Source organism: Notamacropus eugenii, chromosome 1 (genome assembly GCF_028372415.1).
Source record: "Notamacropus eugenii isolate mMacEug1 chromosome 1, mMacEug1.pri_v2, whole genome shotgun sequence".
NCBI lineage: Eukaryota > Metazoa > Chordata > Mammalia > Diprotodontia > Macropodidae > Notamacropus > Notamacropus eugenii.
Window position 1 is genome coordinate 482,563,312 of NC_092872.1, and position 22,463 is coordinate 482,585,774.

A 22,463-nucleotide genomic window follows, 5' to 3' on the forward strand; every position below is an offset into this window, starting at 1 on the left:
TGCCTGTTTTGGTGCTCTTTCCACTACATGGTATTGCCTTACCCTGGTTAAATATACTAATTGCTTCTGAATAAGCACAGTAATATCATCAGTTCTGGCACTGATAATACAATAATACAGTTCCATGGGGCTGGGGTGATATGTAAGCAAAAAAAATTTGCTTAAGTTAATAAATAAGGTAAACAAAATTCCTGGGTTACCTGTTAACCTACTTAAGCAGGGAGAGGTGGAATTTAAAGACTTTAGTAAATATCAGTTTACATACCAACAAAGAAGGGGTTAATTTGAAATAATTAATTCTTTTACATTAAAGCAGATTTGTCAGAACCCTGCCTCACAAAGTATTTTTTCAACCAGTTGTAATTATTGTATGTACTAGAGAAAAACAAACTACATCTCTTAAACATTCCATAGATTTTCACATTCAGTTTGGCTTTTATTTTCTCTACCTTACTCTCCCTCCCCCACCCAAAAAAGGTCTACATTAGTTAGATATTATTGGTCTAAATATTTCTAAATATTCCAATTGCTAAGTGCTATGGGGCTGTACTCATTTGAACTGATCTTATAATCCTTTTCTCTATGGGGAAAAAAAAGTGAAACTTGCGTTTCAAGCTCAAGTTCTGTTTCCTCCATGAAGTTTTCCCAGTTCCCAGTATACTTCTTTCCTCCCTTTCCCATCTTTTAACTTTTTCTGTCTGTACTACTCATTTGGCACTGCCTTGTGACTTCCCTGATTCTGTTTTACTGTCATTAACTTTTTTTCATACATATTAATCTTATCTCCCAGTTACCTAGATGTCAGGCTCCAGAGCAGGAGCTATACCATCTTTTTTTCTTTGTGTTCCCTTTAACATTCATGTAGGAAGGACTGGTTTTAAAAGAGTAGTTAAGGATGTGACTAGGCTTAGCTGGGGGTACTAAGTTTGAGGCACTTTAGATATGTTTTTTGCTATTTTAAGAAATCCAAAATTAATTGACTGGACAAAGTGTTCATAAAATTATCTCTGCACATGATCCAGGCATAAAGAGATTGTCTAATACTACCAAATTCAAATGATGGGAAATGCTGTTTTTACTCTTAAGTTCATATTATAAAAAGTTATATGAGATTCTTATAAACTGATTTGAGAATAGCCTGAGCATGATCTCACCAATTGGAACTGAGTATTAAATAAAACATGAAACCTTCTTCCTTCTTGGAAGGCTCTGTTTTATAGATTTTAAAATACAGATATTCAGTGAAGTGGAGGAAAGCAGGGAGCTGCCCATAAGGAAATAACCAGGGCAAAGTGGTAAGTGTTTAAATAATTGAATATGAGCAAAACTAAAGGGAATGTGACTGTATTCATTTAGCACTTGTATCTTTCCCATTTCCATGTTGAAAGGTTACAAAGAATAATCAGATGGAGAACATGAGAATAGATACAGAAATACGGCTGACAAGTCCCTCTATTTAGAGGAAACTGTGACTGCGTAAAGTGCCAGTAGGAAATTTGGGAGCCTCTCTGGGATGTTTGTCCTGGAGTTGGAGGATTTTTCTTCCCCCTGGAATTGTGAAGTAGTTAACCGTTGAAGTTTATAAGACAGTCACTTCCCTTGTTGTTCCTTATTATTTGCTTAAATAGCAAGTCTTGGACGTCTAGACCAGAAGTATTCTCCATCTGAGAAACTTTTATAAACAACTCTGATCACTGACTGACTCACAACATAACCTTAGAGAAGCATTTATTATGTAGCATGGAAGGACTGGTTTAAAAAAGCAAACAAACAAACCGACCAGGCAGCCATGCTCTTAGCATGGGTCTCAGATTGTCTACCTCCAGACCTAGTATATTGATGGGATAGAGTGAACTGAATTGTTTAGATATGTTTACATTTGGGTTCATGAAACTTTTAGAGGGCTTTTGGGGGGGGGTATTTTGTCACTGATACAGTCTGTGTTTGTTTGATAGTTCAGGTTTATTTTGTAGTTTTGTTGGCAGGTGAAAGCCATTTCTGTGTGAGAATGACTATTTGAAAATAATTTTAAATGTGATTAGAGGAGTCTTTTTTTTTTTAACCCGAGACCTCTCAGAGGAGCTCCAATGAGAAATTTCCTTTCCTGAAGCAGATGAGCATATCTTTGCTTTTTAAAAGCTTAGAGAGAGGGTCATCCTGTGTCACTGAGAGACTGTGACTTGCCCAGCATGTGGCAGAGGCAGAACCTAGGTCTTTCTGATTCAGTCAGGCTCTCCATCCATTCTTGTGTGCTGCCCTCAAAAGCAGGCACTTTGGAAGATGTGATCATGAAGTACATTAAAATAAGAGATTCAAGGAGGCTGCAGACAATTTTTACCAAAAACCATTTTATGTTGTTGTTCAGCCATTTCAGTCAGGTGTGATGCTCCATGACCACATTTGGGGTTTTCTTGGCAAAGATACTGGAGAAGTTTTCCATTTTCTTCTTCTGGTCATTATACAAATGAAAAGACTGAGGCAAAGAGTTAAATGACTTTCCCAGGATCATCCTGTTTGAAAGTGTAAGTTTCTAATGCCAGATTTGAACTCAGGAAGATGAGTCTTCCTGAGTCCAGGGTTGGTACTGTATCTATTGCACCATCTAGCTGCCCTTTTAAAATATAGTACCTTCTAAAATTTATTTATTTTTAGGGACTTCTGCAATATTCCAAGGATCTATAAGGAGAAGAAAAGAGAAAACTTGTTTCTGCTATCTTCTCAAATGTCGAAGGGTATTGATGAAAATTTGTGGACTTCTTTTGTGGTATAGTTATTTAGCAGTACTAACATATTAGTATTAATAACCAGGAAGATTTCTGTATATTTTATTCAACTTTTGTTTTGTAAGTGGTGATCATTTTTAAACTTTGACAGTGGAGTTTGTTATGAAATGAAGCAAGAAACTTGGCATTTGTACATTGTGAGTCAGTTTTGACATCAGTCTGGACTGGGAATTAAATAGAGGATTTTGGTGTTGGATTGTGGCTCTACTCCAGTATCCTGATTCAAAGGCAGTCCTAAGCAAGCTTCCCCACTAGGTTTCAGTCATTAATTTGTGGAGTAAGGAAGAATCTGAGGAGGAAAATTGGGGGACTGCCTTGGATTTCCTGCCTTCCTGTTGAATCAGAAAGCAGTGGGAGGCCCTTTCCTTCCTATGAAATGCCATGTCCTATTGCCTAAAATTCCCAGCATCAGCCTCCATTTTGGAGGTAGCCCCTCTGAGTACTCTGTCTTCAGCACTTTTAAGTGTCAGCTGTCCTCGGGCTGTCATTTACATTTTGCTGACTCCAGGTATTTTTCAGTTATTTCCACATCTCCAACCCACCCCCTACCCAATTATGGAAATTCTTTTATAAAACCCAGACACTGTTCAGTAGAGAGGCCACATAGTATCATTTGAAGAAAACAGAAACAGAAGCCATTTCTATGGTCATGATTTTAGCTTGATTTCCAGAGAATGCACAAATCTACCTAGGCTCGACACATGTATGCTCTACCAAATGGAGTGACAGGATGGAAGATTTGGACCTGGAATCTACCTGAAGAATTATTTAATCTATCATCTCATCATACAAACCGAAGGGTCTGAGGCCCAGGAAGTTTCTGAGGATCACCCAAGGCACATATATTTTGAACTCAGGTCCATCAGACTTTAAATATTTTACATGTTCTACACCTCTGGAGTAGTGAGGTGTTTGTGTTCCTTAAAAGGGAAAAAGAGACTTTTAGTATGTTTCTCTGTCTTATATATTTCACAAGCAAATTTTTCTATTTCATTGTATTTTCTCTAATATAAATGTCTAGTTGAGGACTAACACTTATCTCTTAATATGTTACGAAGATAGTTATCTTTATATTTAATATTTCAGATCCTGTAACATATATACTAAAGGACCAAGTACTTCCTAAGTCATTGGGATTATTCTATAATTTAGAAAATGTTAATATGAAAATGAGGCATGTTTTTTCTCTACTTCTCTTACCCTCATGATATATAGAGCGAGATAGCAAGATCTGGGGAAAGTGCAAGCTGAGAATTATTCTAAAAAAAGAAGCCACCTTTGAAGATTTACTTCACTGAAGAGTCCAGAAGCCCAAACTGAAAGACTTCCCTCCTCTCATCCCCAAACCCCCACCCATGTTGGTTTGCATTCTAAAGAGCCCCAATTTGTTTCAGAGTAATGGGTGTGAAGGTTTAGCCCTTTTCTGCAATAAGCTTGGCTCAGAGCTGAGCACATCCAGCTGACTGTAAAAGCAAATACAAAAATTAGGACTATTCCTTAGTTAGTGGGTGAGGCTTAGGAAGAGATTCTTTAGGTGCAGGGAAAAGGGAAATTAGAATATGGTTTCTTTTTTATGACAAAAGAAACATTTTGTTTTCCATGTAGGATCCTAGATTAGGTAGCTCTAGAGTTGAAAGACACCTCAGAGGCCATCCAATCCAACACCCTCATCTTACAGTTGAGCAAACTAAGGCCCAGAGCAGGAGATTTACCCATGGAATACACAAGTAATGAGTATCAGAGGTGGAATTTGAACCCTGGTTCTCTGATTCCAGAATCAAGGAGTCCCCTGTCCACAGTGTCACACTACTTCTTGTCCTTGATTCTGGCAGGTACAGGATCTCTTCTGTCTCTCTAGATTCTATTTCAGAAGTAAAATCTAACTAGTTTCACCAAAGCACCTTGGAATGAAAGTGCCTAGCATTTTCCAATAAATTTAAATTAAGGGATCTCTTTTGCCCACTTTATCAAAACACACTAGGAGTATACAGATGTTGAGTGAGGAGTTCTTATTTGAACTCAAATGTGTTGGAAAAGCAAATGGTTTTTATTATCGCACTTGGGGGTGTATGTGTTATTTTCTCTCCATTCTCTAATTTTTTCATGTCCTTATTCTCTTTTTCTCTCTGTCCTTCTTTTTCCCTCCTTTCCATTTCTTCTTTTTCAGAAGCCCTTCAGAGGCCAGTAACTGCATCTGATTTTGAACCGCAAGGTCTGAGTGAAGCAGCTCGTTGGAACTCTAAGGAAAACCTTCTTGCTGGTCCCAGTGAAAATGACCCTAACCTTTTTGTTGCACTGTATGATTTTGTGGCCAGTGGGGATAACACTCTTAGCATAACTAAAGGTAAGAGGACTGTGGGTTGCTTGAAGTGATTTTTAAGAGACAAAATCCAGAGAAATTATAGCTTGAATTGACCACCACCTAAGTAATTTAAATAATAGATTTAAAGTTTGGAATAGTAGAAACTGTTAGAAAAAAATGAAGGGAGTCATTTTAGTAAATGACTTCTTTAAAAATTCATACCACATTAATATGGAATTGTCAGTATGCAAGGTAAAGTTTCTTTTATTATACAGAATAAAACTGACCTAGATATTAAGATGTTTTGATTTATATCTGCATTCTAATGTCCATCCATATCTATGATAAAAGCATAAGTTTTGGTAAATGGCTTTTATTAGGAATGGACCAGATTAACCATAATATCTAGATACATGTTTCTATATACACATGAACATTTGCACATAAGAATGAATTTTGCAAAAGTGAAATAAGCTATATATTTAGGAATCTAAAGAAATCAACATAGTAATTACAGAAGATTAAATAGATATGAAATGACATGCTCACTTGGAATTATATAGAGGATGACATGTCTAACTTGGTTTTCTTCACAAGGTGAAAAGCTCCGTGTCTTGGGCTATAATCACAATGGAGAATGGTGCGAAGCCCAAACTAAGAATGGACAGGGATGGGTTCCAAGCAACTATATCACCCCAGTCAACAGTTTGGAGAAACATTCCTGGTACCATGGACCTGTGTCACGGAATGCCGCTGAATACCTACTGAGCAGTGGAATCAATGGCAGCTTTCTGGTTCGAGAGAGTGAGAGCAGCCCAGGCCAGCGGTCCATCTCACTAAGATATGAGGGAAGGGTGTACCACTACAGGATAAACACTGCATCTGATGGAAAGGTAGGATTTCCTGAGAAGGTTGAGATTGGAGCCATAGGAACAAAAAATGTTAAAAGTTCAGATCTGGCTTCATAAACTTACTATCTCTGTGACTCTGGACAAGTTACTTAACCTCTGTCTGCCTCAATTTTCTTGTCTAGAAAATGGAGATAATAATAGCACCCAACTCCTGATTTTGGGGGAGACAGATACATGGCTCATTAGATAGAGCTCTGGGCCTGGAGTCAGGAAGACCGGAGTTTAAATCCAGCCTCAGACTTACTGGGTATGTGACTCTAGGAAAGTCATTTAACTACTCTTTGCCTTAATCCACTGGAGAGGGAAATGGCAAACCATTCCGGTATCTTTGCCAAAAAACAACAATCCATGTATAATAGGGGCCACAGGGTCACAAAGAATTGGACATGACTGAACAATGACAATAGCCTAGTGTTGAAAAGATAAAATAATTTACTCTTTGTAAAGTGCTTTGAAAGACTTAAATATGTGTGTGTGTGTGTATACACATGTATATGTATGTGTGTATAAGTATATGAGTATATATGTGTGTGGGGGGGTGTATGTATACACCCCCCCACACACACACATATATTTATAGTTATTATTAGTTTAGCTTTAAAGAAGCCATAGACTTTACGTAGATATCTCCCTCAGTTTACAGATAAGGAAATCAAAGACCAGAGAAGTTAGTGACTTGCCTAAGGTCACCCTGCTAGTTTTTAACAGATTTAGGATTAAGGCTTGGGTTCCTTGACATCAGGTCAAAGTGATGTCTCCTCTAGACTAAAGGACAGGCATAGTCAAAAAGCCCTAAATTGGAGAAATTTTCTGTTTTCCCTTATACATGATGCATCAGAGTTCGATCAGGAGTATGTTTCAGGTTTCGTTTTGTGGATGGTATCAATAATTTCCATTCTTTTTAAAAAATTAATTTTTATTTTTAGTCTGAACTTAGACATCAAATATAAGGGACATTTAGATAGGAAAGGGATGTGTGTGTGGAGGCAGGTAGTTGATATAGTTGATAGAGCACTGGGCTACTGTCAGGAAGACCTGAGTTCAAATCCAACCTCAGACACTCCTGTTTGCCTCAGTTTCCTCAACTGGTAAAATAATTATAGCACTTACCTCATAGGATTGTTGTGAGGATCAAATGAGGTGATATTTGTGAAAGTGCTTAGCACAATGCCTAGTACATAGTAGGACCTACATAAATGTTTATGATTTTATTTATAGATATTTCTATAATATAGATATTTATTATATATTTCTCTATATGTATCTGTATATATTAATAGAAAAAGAGAATTACACATGAAACCATGTATATATATGTACACTCTGTATAGCTTGCTTTTCCTTTTGAATATATAATCAGAACAACCTGTAGCTTTCAAAGCTATCTGCTTGTCTGGCTTCTTTCTGACATTCTTTCTGTTCTTTTCTCTCAATTTGGGAGGAAAACAAAAGATTCCCCAATGATGCTCTTTTCTTCTCCCCTTCCCTTCATCTTTCTTTTCTCCTTTGTCCCTTTCCCATTCCCCTTTCTGCTGTCCCATCTTTATATCTCCCTTGCTCTCTACCCCCCTACCCCTTCCCCAGTCCCATGGGGGAGAGAAAAGAAAAACAAAGCTCTTCTAACCTATATACACAGCCAAGCAAAACAGATTCTTACATTGTATGTATCTGAAAAGTTATACCTTTTTCTTCATCTTTAGTTTGCTATTTCTTTGTCAGACTTCATCATCAGCTCTCTGGAATCATGTTTGGTCATTGCATTGGTCAGCATTCTTAAGTCTTTCAAAGTTGTTTTTCTTTATAATGTTATTTTACATACATCATTTTCCTGGCTCTCCTGAGTTTGCTCTGCATCACTTCATTCAGGTCTTCCCTGGTATCTTTGAAACTGTCAATTTCACAGTTTCTTACAGAACAGTACTATATTCTAGGATTTGGCTCTTAAACCAGATCCAGTACATTGCTTGTTTTTTTTTTGGCCTATCACCCAAGAATGTTTTTTATATTTTTAACTTAGCTCACATACCATATAAAAACAGATTGTGGTCCACATTTGCTGACTCCTGCTATATTCCATTATATTCGTATAGCATAGAAAGATGACCGCTTGCATCCATTTCTCTGCTGCTACCAAAAAAAAGCTGTTATGAATATTTTTATAAAAAAGGATCCTTTTCCTGTTTGATCTTTTTAGGGAATAGGTCTAGTGTGGCATGTTTGAGTAAAAGGATATGTTCAATTTAATAACTTTGGGGGCATTGTTCTAAGTTACTTTCCAGAATGTCTACACCACTTCATAGCTCTACAAACAATACATTAATATTTCTTTTCTCCCACAACTTCTCCAGCAATTATCATTTTTCTTTTTTTTCCCTCAACTTTGCCACACTAATGGGTTTGAAATGGAATATCAGAAATTAATTTGTGTTTTTCTAGTTATTTGTTGATTTGGAACATTTTTTTCTTATGGTTGTTGACAGGTTGTACTTCTTCCTTTGGAAATTGCCAGTTCATTTATTCGAAAACAATTTTCATTGTTCTTTATGGAAGTGCTGGCTGGAGTCATATCTCATTACAGTTCCAAAGAATTGTACTAATGCTTTGTTGTACTGGAATTTTGTTCATTTAGATAATTCTTGAAATACATGGCTTATCAGCTGGGGCTCTGGAACTGCTTTTATATATTTATTTTTATCCTAGTGGTTTATTTGTAAGGGATTTGGACCTGGATAACTTAGCTGGGATAATTGAACCCTCAGGAGTCAGTGGTTAAGGCATAAAAGTTGTTTCCCTAGGCTAACCTAACTAGTATTTTATTTTTTTCAGTCTGCTATTTGAAATGTTAAGCTAGAGTCCTGATTTGTTTTGTTTTTTAACCAATACCTGACTGCATAAATTCCTTACTTTCTTCTCTTTTAAGTTATTGACCACATTTAATACAGTGTCTGTGTTCACTAGGCGCTTAGTAAATGTTAATATATAATATGGCTCTAGACAGAATAACCCTTAGCTCATCACTTTGTAAAATATTGAGCTAGGCTTTTCTATCTACGTGCTCCCCTGGAGGTGTTGACACTTGAAAATATATTCAATTCATTTGTAGGGTTTACTGCTCCAAGGAGCACTAGCTTTCAGTTGCTCTATCCCATCCACTTCAGGGTAACTTTCTGAAGCTGAATATCTGAGTCCCATCACTAATATTTATCCAGGGCAACACTCATTCAGAACCAGGTGATCAGTTTGGGTTTGTCCTAAGCAAGCTTGCCTTATTAGTCTTTAACTAGGAAAGACAGCGTTCCGAGCTCACTACCTTTCCAAAGAAGATATTTGATTAGCATTGTTAAGAATGGATGCAAAAAATTGTGACCTGTTATGACAGTCTATTAGCTGATGAGTGATTTAAAATATTGGTCAGAGAAAAAAGAATTTAAAAAGTAATTTCCAGAGGTGATAGTTCCCTTTTCCTAGGTCTCTTCCATATAAAAACCAATAGTATTCCAAGCCAGCTACCTTTTGTTCCAGACTCCTCACAGGAGATTACTTTTGTCTGATTACATTCTCCCTTGGGTAACAGATTGGATTTCTAGGTACTAATCTTTGCCCCCCTACCTCCAAATAAAGATTTTTCTTCCCTCATCTTTCAGAACACCTGGAAACACCTCAGCCTTTAGTGTCATTAGTCAGACCCTCTGAGGAATTTAATATCCACAGCTGGGATGAATGGCTTTGGTGGGATCATATCCTGTGACTGAGTGAAAACAGCATAGGAAAGGAGAGGTATTGCAAAAATGTGTGGAACTGCTGCTTGGCATTAAAAGTATGCCTAACACAGCACAGCTTTGATACAGTCTTTTGCAAGCTTCCAAAGGGAAATTTTAAGGGTGATTAGGAAAGGTAGGCTGAGTTTGACTATGCTTAATTATTCTTATTTTCATATTAGCTAATTTTTAAAAAATGTATTGGAGTAAAGCAGATTTGCAAATAAGTCCCCTAAGGATTTTTCTTTTTGCCTCCACCCTCTTGGCTCATCTCTGTCTATGTTCCCGGGCTTTCATAGAGGAGTTTGTAAATTGCCATTTCCAGCCAACTGACCCAAAGCTGCCAGACCTGGGCCAGTAGTCTACTCCAGAAACCTTTTATTGTTTTGAATTAGAAGCTCTTATTCTTCTGTTCTCTAACCATATTGAGCAGTCATTATTTTCTGATTGGCTTTAAAATCTCTTTTAAGTTTTCATAACAAGAATTACTGGGATTTTATCACAGTTCTTAGGGTATTTTTGGAATTTAGGACCATGGCATGAGAGCAGTCTTGAAGCTTGTGTTTTGGTTGGTTTGTTCATTTTTCAGGTGTTCTAAGTTACTCTACACTTTATTTTCACTTATTCAAGTTCATTGTAGTTCTCAAGTTGCCAGCACTTCCTTGTAGTGCTAATTTAGACCTTTTATTCTTCTTTTCTAGGAAGAGAGGTTCAGTATTCATTATAATTTCACTTTTGTGGATTGCTGTGATGACAAGTCAAATAAGTTCAGGTTGATGAGAATAGAGTATGGGTAAAAACAATGAACCAATTCTTTGATCTCCATAGTTTTCTAAACTTTGCCTACCTTAAAAGACTTAGCAGGTGTGGTAGGACTAGAGCAGAGCTGTAAAATGTGCCACCAAGTCTTCTCATGAAGAAAAGCCTGGAAAGTTAATGTCAGAATTGGATTTATAGTACTGGTGCGCTGGTAAATTTTAACAACTGGCTCTCTGGGGGGAAAAGTACACATGACACACTTTAACATTATTAACATTTTCTCCATCACTTTCTTAAGTCTAGATAATCAACAAAACAATAATTCTAGCCCTGATCTGTAGCTTTGCCAATTTTTGAGGTGTAAATGCTCACACTGAAAATTTAACAGTTGACTTTTTCAGAGCTGTCTGCTGACTCCAGTACGCCATTGTCTTAGAGCCCGCCCCAAGGGAGCTTGGGCTCTGGGACGAAGCAATCTGTAAACATTGTATGGGAGAGGTGTGACAGCAACATTCTGTTTTGCCCAGTACTCCACAAGTTAAACTCAGTTAAGCCAATGGGTCTGGTTCTTAAGCAGTAAAGCGTAGTCTTGAATTTTTTTTTGACAAGGAGAGCATTCAGGTTACTGGGATGATTAGAAAGAGGTAGTCCTGGAAATGTGTTGTATGTATGAAATATTCAGAGTCAAAGTACCAGGCCATTCATAGTTGTTAATTTCACTTTCTTCTCTGAACATGCCATGAATTCCTGATAAAGATTGTAGCTCATCATCATAATTCTTCCCCAGAGAGCATAGTACAGAATTGAGGAAGGAGGATAGCAGACTGGAGTATTAGGAAATGGTCAAGAACAGAATATACAGTAGAAGACAGTAGTTTTAATATTTAATGTGTTTTAGTATGTAAATTTTATAGTAGAAGAGGAAATGTCACAAGAACTATAAATTTAATTATTGAAAAGGGTAAACTTGACCTTCTCTATGAAACTTGCCATAATTTGGAAATCTTTTTAACACAGTAGCCTATGAAGGAAGAAAAGAGGTCTAAGAGCAAAATCTGTATAAATAAGAGCTTAGGGGAACTATTAAAAAGATTCTGTGCCACAGAAGGAATAAGATCTTGTGGTATCAGATGAAACTTCTTATATATAGACTCTGTGCTTCATATTATAACTAGGAGAAACTGAGTAATGAGCATTCTTTCTAGGTGTCCCATCCCTAATAGCCAAATGCATCTTTTGTTCCCTATAGTTACATGTAGCTTATTATTAAGGATGTGTTTATTCTAAGGAGCATCTCGTAGAATTTTGTATATCCTTGCCTCTTCTCCATAATGTTGAAAATTATAATATGAACTAACTGAAGAGGGAGGATTTGGAGCATTATTAGCACTTTAGTGAAATAATTAGATCACTGTTGGCTTCTCTTGGGAGAAGAAGGGAAGGGATTATTAAGTATCCCATACCTTCCTCTTAATTTTTTATATAAACCATGCTAATATTATTAGTTCCTAACATGGAAGGGAGCTCTATACATAACAATATGTATATTATACAAACCACAAATTTCAGATATCCAACTCACCAATTTTTTTTTTCTCAACTTGCAAGGTCTGGATGTCTGTGTTTATATGTGACTCATGTTATCACTAGAACAATTCATTTTGTGGTTTCTCTTCATGTTCTTTGAAGAAATCTAGTGGTATACATGTTTGGGTCATACTTCCCCCTTCTAAGCAGTTCAGAGAGTATTACCAAATAAACCCACGTAAATCATCAGCATTTCTATCTATTACCAACAAAGTCCAAGCAGCAAGAGATAGAAAGAGAAATTCCATTTAAAATAACTGTAGACAATATTAAAAAAGAACAACTTAGGAGTCTACTTGCCAAGACATATACAGGAACTATATGAACACAACTATAAAACACTTTTCATACAAATAAAGTCATAATATGAACAGTTGGAAAAATATTAATTACTCATGGGTAGACAGAGCTAATATAATAAAAATGATGATTCTGTCTAAATTAATCTATTTGGTATCATACCAATTAAACTATCACAAATTATTTTATAGACCTAGAAAAAAATAATAACAAAATTTATATGGAAGAATAAAAGTTCAAGGATATCAAAGGAATCAGTGAAAAAAAATGTAAAAAAAAATATAGTCTAGCCTCAAACCATATTATAAAGTGATAATTATCTGAACAGTCTGGTACTGGCTAAGAAATAGAATGGTGGATCAGTGGAATAGATTAAGTACAAATTACATTATAGTAAATAACCATAGAAATCTAATGTGATAAATCCAAAGATCCAAGCTTTTGAAACAAAAACTTACTATTTCACAAAAATTACTGGGAAAACTGGAAAAGTGTCGCAGAAAAAAGTATAGACCAATATTTCTCACCGTATACCAAGATAGGTCAAAATGGGTATATGATTTGCACCTAAAGGGTGATACCATAAGCAAATTAAGAGAGCATGTAATAGTTTACCTGTCAGATTTATTTATGAGAAAAATTTAGGACCAAAGAAGATAAAGAGAGCATTGGAAAATGTAAAATAATTTTCGTTATATAAAATTAAAAAGTTTCTGCACAAGCAAAACAAGTGCAACCAAAATTATAAGGAAAGCAGAAAACGGGGAAAATTTTTGCAACAAGTATCTCTGATATAAGCCTCATTTCTCAAATATTTAGAGAACTGAGTCAAATTTATAAAAATATATGTATGTGGTCATTCCCCAGTTGATAAGTGGCCAGTGGATGATGAATAGGCAGTTTTCAGACAAAGAAAGCAAAGCTATTTATAATCATGAAAAAAATGCTCTAAATCACTATCGATCAGAGAAATGCAAATTAAAAAAACTCTTAAGGTACCACCTCACACAAAGTGACAAAAAGGAAAAATGTTGGGTGAGATGTGGGAAAATTGAAACACTAATGCACTTTTGGTGGAGTTGTGAACTGATCCAACCATTCTGGAACTATACCCAAAGGACTATAAAACTTTACATACCCTTTGATCCAGTAATACCACTACTAGGGCTATAGCTCAAAGGCATTCCGCGCCCCCTCCCCCCCAAAAAGGGACAAGGACCTATTTGTACAAAAATATTTGTAGCAGCTCTTTTTGTAGTGGCTAAGAATTGAAAGTCAAAGGATGCCCATTAATTGAGGAATGGCAAAGCAAGCTCTGGTATATGATTGTAATGGAATATTATTGTGCTGTAAGAAATGACAAGCAGGATGAGTTCAGAAAAACCTGGAAAGACAAGAAACAGTATGTAGTGAAGTGAACAGAACCAGGAGAACATGGTAATCAGTAGCATTAATATTGTTCAATGAATAACTGTGAATCACTTAACTATCTTAGCAATATAGAGAACCAGTCCCAAAGGACTAATGATGAAATATACAATTCTCCAGAAAAAGAACTGATATTGATTGAATGTAGACTGAAGCATGCTATCTTCCTTCCTTCCTTCCTTTCTTCTCCCCTTTTATTAGTCTTCTTATACAAAATGACTAGTATGGAACTGTTGCGCATAATTACACATGTATAATCTATATCTGATTGCTTACTGCCTCAAGGAGGAGGAAAGGGCAAGAGGGATATATTTTGGAATTCAACACTTAAAATAAAAATGTTTTTTAAAAATTGGAAAAAAAAAGTCTTCCCCTTCAACAAAAATAGCATGTTTAAATGTTGTATCTGTGTCTATGAATCTTGGTGACCTGTTCCTGTCTCGATTACAAGAACACACTTCTAGCTGAAAATTTTATTTTTTGGAATTGAGTTAGTTGAATTGATTCACAAAGATTTGTAAAACTTGAAGTCTATCTTATGAATCTTTTGTAATGCATTTAACTTGAGTAAAACCATAGAATTATCCTTGCCAGTATAACTAATTTCTGTTCTCTTATGGATTCAAGTCTAGATTGGTTTGAACATTTTTGTATTATTTCTTTTTGAATTTCATACAAGTGTTGCCCATGCTACTTATTGTAAAGTTAGTTGCTATCTTTATGCATGTTATGGTCTTGTATGCATGTTATGAGGAATTTTAAAGCAGAGTTCTTTTTTTTAAAAATTAGCAAATAGTATCTTGCCCCCTTTAAAATAGTGAGATACACAGCTACCAACACTCACATTAGTTGCTTTTTCCTGACCCCTCCCTTCCTCATTTCCTTTCTTCACCTTCCTTCCTTCCCATTTTTTCCTTCTCCTTTCTTCCTCTCCCTTTTCTTTTTCCTTCCTAAAAATCTGCAGAGATTTTTTGACTATAACATTTTTATAATGTTATAGATAGAAGAGAAAGTGAAAGAATTTTTGCCTTACCAATTTCTATGCTTTCCCATGATGAACTTGATTGGAAGGGGACATATTACCTCTCTCCTCCCACTTTCTTTATTGAGACACTTTAGCCCTGAATCCATTAGGAAGGCCTGGCCAACCTTGTTTCTTTTTGTTTTGTTTTTTTGAGGGCCATACCTCTCAGATTTGTGAACTTTGGGAACATGATGCTTGAGTGTGGTCCAGAGAGCAAAAAATATGAATTGTAGGGGATCTTATATACCTGATAACTTTTAGCTTCTTATTATTGAGGCTTCCTTGGAACAAATCCTTTTTAAAATATAAGAAAATTTTTTTTCAGATCAGCAGATTGAGTTTCTCTTTGTAAGTCGCTTTTCCTGCCTGATTGAGTACCTATTTGCTAGTCAGTAGATATTTGTTAGGAGCCTGCTATGTGCCAGGCACTGTTCTACATACTGAGGATACAAAGAAAAGTAAAATGTAGTCCTTATTCTCAAGGAGCTCCCTCTCTAATGGGAGAGACAATATGCGAACAACTATGTACAGACAAACTAGATACAAAGACACCTTGGAAGTAATCAGCAGAGAGAAGGCATTAGAACTAAGAGGAACCAGAAAAGGCTTCTTGAAGAAGATGGGATTTTAGCTGGGACTTAAAGGAAGTTCAGGGAGCACGGAGATAGAATTAAGAGGGAGGATATTCCCAGCATAGAGAATGACCACAGAAAATGCGTGGAGTTGGGAGATGGGGGAGTGTCTTGTTTGAGGAGTAGCTAGAAGAACAGTGTCCCTGGATTGAAGAGTGCAGGAAGAATACATGGAAAGGTGGGAGGTGGAAATTGTTTGTGTTATGAAGGGATTTGAACACCAGAGGATTTTATATTTGTAGATTACTTTATGTTACCCAAAATGCAATTTGAACTCTTTAGGGTAAGATAAGATACCTATTTATTTGCATCTCTCATTTAATTTATGGGTATTTTCTCATCAGTACCCCTCTCTCATAATCTTTGAAACCTGTGTAGTTCATATTCATATCTTTTCCACTGTTCCACAATAGAGATGCACCCATCTGTGTACCCATTGTGATATAGATAGATAGACAGACAGATAGAGTGAGTGAGCATTTATTAAGTGATTACTATGTACCTGATACTGTGCTAAGCCCTGGGAATGCAAATATAAGCAAGCAAAAATCCTTGATCTTAAGGAACTTATATTCTAATAGAGGAAAGACAACACATAGAAGGAGTTTTGAGGGGCAGGAAGCATCCTGGAAGTTTGGGCCACAATAAGGTAATCCAAAAACTCACCCCTCTGAGCTGAGGGACCAAGGGTCCTAGGCCATAGTAACCATTGAGGAGGAAGCTACAATGATGGTTCTAGTAGAGAAGACATGGTTGGCATGTGTAGTGGAGTAGGATGTGATTAGTGACATTCTAACCCCCTCTCCCCCCCCCCCCCCCAGATCATTAAGGAGGAAAGGTAAATTTTTTTTTTGGCAGTTCATTAAATTGAGGCTTAATAGGACTTCTTTATTTGATTTATTTCATCTTGTATCTGTGCTGTCTGACAGAATGCCATTTTCTGCTTGCTTTAGCTGTACGTCTCTTCAGAAAGCCGCTTTAACACTTTGGCAGAGTTGGTTCATCACCATTCAACAGTGGCAGATGGATTGATCACCACTTTGCATTACCCAGCTCCCAAGAGAAACAAACCTACCATATATGGAGTGTCTCCTAACTATGATAAGTGGGAGATTGAGCGGACAGATATTACCATGAAGCACAAACTTGGAGGAGGACAGTATGGAGAAGTGTATGAAGGTGTATGGAAAAAATATAGCCTAACCGTGGCTGTAAAAACCTTGAAGGTAAGTACTGGTATTGCAGCATACTTGTACTATATCTTTTATGTTTGTGGAGACTAGAATAATTCCTGATAGTGTGTAACTTAAATACGGTTAGTTACTTTATTAAATAATGAAAAACAACATAACCATAAATTGTGCCATCTATGAATAAGTCCAAGCTTATAAATTAATCTGTGCCAGTTTGTTCATTTTAATCCTTCTAGTTATGTTTCTGTGTAAGGATTGTGTTATCCACAGTTTTAATGTGTTGGCACACATGGGTAGCAGTGAGAATGGCTAAGATTCTTGGGTATAATAGGATTAGTTATTTCAGTCAATCAGCCAGCTAACCTTGATTAAGTTCCCACTGTGGTTCTAGTTATTGTGCTAAGAGCTGGGGATTAAAAGAAAGGTAAAAAGGAAAAATTAGTCCCTGCTCTTAAGGAGTTGACAATCTAATAGGGAAAACAAGATACAAACAAAACTATACAAACAAGAGATAAATTGGAGGGAGTCTCTAAGGTAGGCATTGAGATAAGGAAGGACTGGGAAAGGCTTCTTGCAGAAAGTGAGCCCTTAGCTGAGACTTGGAGCAAACCCTGGAAGCCAGGAGGCAGAGATAAGGAAGGAAAGTGTCTCAGACATGGGAGACAGTCAGTGAAAACAATCAGTTGGGAGAGGTGATGTTTGAGGGGCAGGAATGAGGTCAGTGTCACTGGATTGCAGAGTACATGTAGGAGAATGAGGTGTGAGGAGATTGTAAAGATAGTAGGAAGTCAGGTTATGAAGTAGTTTGAAGGTCAGAGGAGTATATATTTGACCCTGGAAGTGATAGAGAGCTACTAGAGTTTTTTGAATGGAGGGGCAGGGTTAGATGACATATCTGGACATGTGCTTTAGGAAAATTAATTTGATGGTTGATTAAAAAATGGATTAGAGTGAGGAAAGACTTGAGGCAAGGAGACCAACTAGCAGTAGTTAAACTATGACATGAGGAGGACTGGCACCAGGTGGTTTAAGTGTCAGAGGCTACTAAAGTAGTAATGTCATAAGGATAGAGCCAGGTTTCAATTAAGTGCAAGAAGACAGATGGAGCAAGAAAGGAAAAGGTTTAAGATTTGTTATCTTTGGATTGGGCATTCTAGAGAGCTCAGTGGAAGAGTTGGGTAACTTTAAACTGGATGTTTAAGTTAGAGGTTGGGTTGAGGAAGATGAGAATAAGGCGGTCATTGGGAACAAATGGAGTTTGAGCAGTGGCAATCTAAGGTTCAGAATCACTGGGGTGAGTTTTATAGGGTGAAAGCATGTTAATCATTGAAGAATGAGTTCAGGTAGTTTGTCATTCATTATCCACAGAGGTCTGACTTTGGGTGAAGTTTTACCAGGGCTTAAGGTTCAGCAGCTGTGTGTGTCTGTCAGCCAACCTTAAGTAACTTTTAGAAAGAGGTATTTACTAAGGTGGTACAACAATAACTGTTGGTAGAAAATATTCCCCCCCAAAGCCTATTTCACATTCTCTCACAAGTACATATAGAGTCCAGGGAAAGGGGGGCTCAAGATTAGAGAGCATATATGGCAAAGGGGTCACAGCTCCTATTTGATGGATGTTATTCTCCTATCTGTGTGGTGATTGAGAAGTTCCCCACAAGTGTGGTGAATCTTCATTGTGCCCTTGGCTACCAGTTGTGCCACTGCTATCAGTTGATACTGGGGACTTTCAGTTTTTTAAAGGTTCTTTGGAAATTATGAATTTCAGTTAAATGCAGGTTTTACTTAACTTTACTTTTGAGATTTCAAAGAAGGAAAAACTTTTGAGCTGAGATTTTTTAGGAGTTATTCCAAGTGGTTTGTGTTATCTTCTTTGAGAGTAAGCTGCATAAGGTATCCCCAAACATTGCCTGTCTCCCCTTAGAAACATGGCAAGATTATATTAATGCCATATGATACAAGATACTTTATGATTGAAATGAGCCTCACACTTTATTACTGGCTGTGATTTCAACCTATTAGAATAATGCTTAGCATTTGTGATTTCCAAAGGTTAATATTTTCTTTTGAAGTTCTTTGACATATAGTGAAGCCCCCAAGGAAAGGTTTTTAATTTGCAACTTAACTCCTTCAAAGCGTGGAACTCTACAATCCCTTCTACTTCTAAATTGTGTGATTCTATGGATTTTCTTGGGACTAGAGTGTCCCCTAGTGTTGGCCAGCATTATTTTCTGATTCCTTTAGCTAAACTGTGGTTATGTTGAATTACCAGGAAAAATGGACTTTCAGTTCTTATTTTAGATAACTACAAGAGGAAAAAAGAAGAAACATCCAGCCACTCACTCATGAAAGAGAAAGAAATTAAAGTAAAAGTCAGAGTCATTGAAAATTAGAGTCAAAAATAACTTCAGATACCATCTAACCTTCTTTCTATATGAGGAAATCGCAGCTCCAAGTAGGCAAGGGATTCTTCTGGGAAAGCTCATGGCAGACTGGGCGATGGAATACAGGTTTCTTGATTAGAACTTCAGAGTTCTTTCTGCCATCCTCTGCTGTCTCCCAGTATTGTTAATCCAATTTCTGACCCATTCTCTGCTGTTAGCATTATCAAACATTTTTCTTTCTAGAGATTATGCTAATATAACTGGAATTTTTTTAGTAGTACCGCAGCTAAGTTGGGAGACTCTTATTCCTAACTGATTAAAGTGAGTAGTAGATCCACCAGAAAGAATCTTAGAAATCATTCAGTTCAACCCCCTCATTTTATAATGGAGGAAACCAAAGCCTGGAAAGATTAAAAACTTGCTCAAGGTGACACCAGTAGTAGGTAGTAGGCAGGATTTTAACCCAGACTGTAGTGCTCTTGAGGGAAGATTCCGTTTTATTGAGGATAATTCTTGGCGTTAGCATAGAAAACACTGTCACAGACTAAACAACAGAGTAGGGATTATCAAAAGAGACAGGGTCTTAGAATAGAAGTAGATACCCCTGGATGCTGCCGCTGTTGCTGGAAGTAGACACAATACTGTGTCACCTAGACATTGACATTGTGTTTCAGTACCTAGAAATTGGCTCCCATGAAATCAGCCTAGAATGTCTACAGAGAATTTCCTAAACTATTCTCAGCTGACAAATCAAAGCCAGAACATAATGCTCCTGTTGCTCTTCCTCTTTTCTTTACTTTTCATGGGCCCCTGGTTACTAAACTAAATTTTTAGGAAACTACCAGAGGTGGGCAACAAGGATAATGAGGAGATGGAGGCTGTACCATATGAAGATCATTTCAAAGAACTGAGGAGAGATCAGAGTAGAAAAGAGTGGGGAGAGGGCAAGGGAGGGGGTCCTTGAAATAGATTGTTGTTGTTTGTCCTTTCTCAAAGAGGGCCAATGACATCATGAGGGTATTGTCTTGACTTGCAAGTGAATTGGATTTAAGTGAAGCAGAGCTGTGCAAAGTCATCAACCTCACTCTCCAAAGTCATCAGAGTCCAATGGCAAAGATGATACCAACTCCTCCTTTTTGAGGGTGTAAGAGAACAGTCATCCTTGGAAAGGTGGCCAAAAATATGGTGTCTTCAGGAAAAAAAAGCTAAGTTTCATTGAATAACAGAGAGTAGATAGAATGTGAGAAGAGATCTATGAAAAATGGAAATTTAATAATAGAAGAAACATTGTGGAAAAGGAGGACAGAGACTAGAGATAGAGGATAGGGACTAGAGAGGGCAAAGGCTAAACTGACGAGGGGTGAGTATGTGGGGAGAGATAGCAGGAAAAAATATTTTTCAACTTGGTAGAAGGCAATTCTAAAAATCATAGGAGCAAGAGTTAGAAATTTATTAGCCATATTGTATGGGGAGTGGTACCAAATATGGAGAAGCTAAGTTACATTCAGGGTTCTGATGAGAATGATACTGGCTCTTAATCCCTTCAGTTACAGTGGGGATGAGGGTAGGGAAGGAAAGAAGGAAACAATCACTTATTAAGTGTCTATTATGTGCCAGGTACTGTACTAAGCACTTTTGCAAATATTATCTCGTTTGATTCTTACAACAATCCTGGGAAGCAGGTGCTATTATTATCCCCATTTTGCAGGTGAGGAAACTGAGGCAGTATATATTTTTTAAAGTGATTTGCCTATAGTCACATAGCTAGTAAGTGTCTGAAGCCAGATTTGAACTCATGTCTTCCTAACTCCAAACCCAGGGCTCTTTTCCACTCTACTACCTAACTGTCTCGGCAATAGATTTTTTTGTCAGGAAATGTTTCAACTTGTAATCATGGATAAACCTTTATTGGGTACTTAGTTTTTGCAGTATGTTGTTCCATTCTAGGTACACCAAGTCAAAAACAGCTTCTGTTCTCAGAGTATACTACAGGGGAAGGGGAAAGTAGTGGCAAATACATGGCACCTTTACTACAGTGATATCAGCTGTCCTTCCTGGTATATGTTTTTCCCAGGCCAGACATGATGAAGAAGGCCCACCCCGTGAAACCTGGAGAGTATCTTATGTCTGGCTACCTAGAGAGAGCCAGACTAGGGAATAAGGCTAGGTGGTCAGGTGACTGGTATTCCATTTGGGGAAAGGAGGCAAAGGTAGTAGTAGAACTCTAGCTAGTATTCAAGTCCGGCTGAAAAATGCTGGAGTGTGGAGGATTATATTCTGAAATATGGCTGGAAAGGTAGGTTAGAACCAGATTGTGGCAGAGTTTGGATGCCAGGCTAAGGATTTTATATTTTATTTTAGAAACAATAGGGATAGACCTGTGTGTAAGGAAGATTATTTTGACAGCTGTGTAAAAAGTAGATTGAACAAAGGGAGATACTGGAGGCAGAAAGACCAATTACGAAGCTATTACATTGACAAAGTACAACTTTCTTTTATGCTAAAAACCTTATATAGTGTAGGAACCTCTTTTTAATAGAAAAAGTATCTATCAAATAAAAAGGAAGCATTATATACAATGGGGCTACATTAGTCTTTCCCAATAAATATGGGAATGAGGCAAGGATAACTACTCTCCCCACTGTATATTAGATATAGTTCTGGAAATGCTATCAACAGCAATAAGACACTAGAAAGAAATCAAATTCTACCTTTCCCTTCCCCCTTCTCTCAGTGCATCCCTCTTTTTCAGCCCTTAATTTTAATTTTTTAGATGTCATTCATTCGTAGTCAACTCACACCTATGCCCTCTGTCTATATGTACTCCTGTTAATTGCCCTAATAATGGTAAAGTTCTTAAGAGTTACAAGTTATCTTCCCATGTATGAATGAATATTAACAGTTTAACCTTGGTGAATTCCTTATGATTTTTCTTTCCTGTTTACCTTTTTATGCTTTTCTTGAGTCTTGTATTTGAAAGTTACATTTTCAGTCCAGCTCATCTTTTCATCAGGAATGATGAAAAATTCCTTATTTCATTAAATACCCATTTCCCCCCCTAAGGATTATACTATGTTTTGCTGGGTAGGTGATTCTTGGTTGTAATCCTAGCTCCTTTGCTTTCTGGAATATCATATTCCAAGCCCTCTGATGCTTTAATGTAGAATCTGCTAAATCTTGTGCTGTCCTGACTATGGTGCCATGGTATTTGGATTATTTCTTTCTGACTATTTACAATATTTTCTCCTTGACCTGAAAGCTCTGGAATTTGGCTGCAGTATTCCTGGGAGTTTTCCTTTGGGGATTTATTTCAGGAGATGATTGGTGACTTCTTTAATTTCTCTTTTACTCTGGTTCTAGAATATCTGGACAGTTTTCCTTGATAATTTCTTGAAAGATGCT

The 22,463-nt window shown here is 37.0% G+C and overlaps 1 protein-coding gene across 5 annotated transcripts in view; it reads left to right on the plus strand.

Annotated features, from left to right (window-relative positions):
* Nucleotides 1-22,463, plus strand: part of ABL1 (ABL proto-oncogene 1, non-receptor tyrosine kinase) — a 218,909-nt gene that overhangs the window by 163,761 nt on the left and 32,685 nt on the right. For 4 of the 5 annotated variants that reach the window (XM_072632733.1, XM_072632734.1, XM_072632736.1 and 1 more), the window contains 3 exons: nucleotides 4,951-5,127; nucleotides 5,683-5,978; nucleotides 16,438-16,710. In XM_072632733.1, the coding sequence (XP_072488834.1) occupies nucleotides 4,951-5,127; nucleotides 5,683-5,978; nucleotides 16,438-16,710 (746 nt within the window). Of the gene's footprint in view, nucleotides 1-2,707; nucleotides 2,733-4,950; nucleotides 5,128-5,682; nucleotides 5,979-16,437; nucleotides 16,711-22,463 lie in introns of those variants that run through there. The other variant, XM_072632737.1, reaches the window with a different exon arrangement.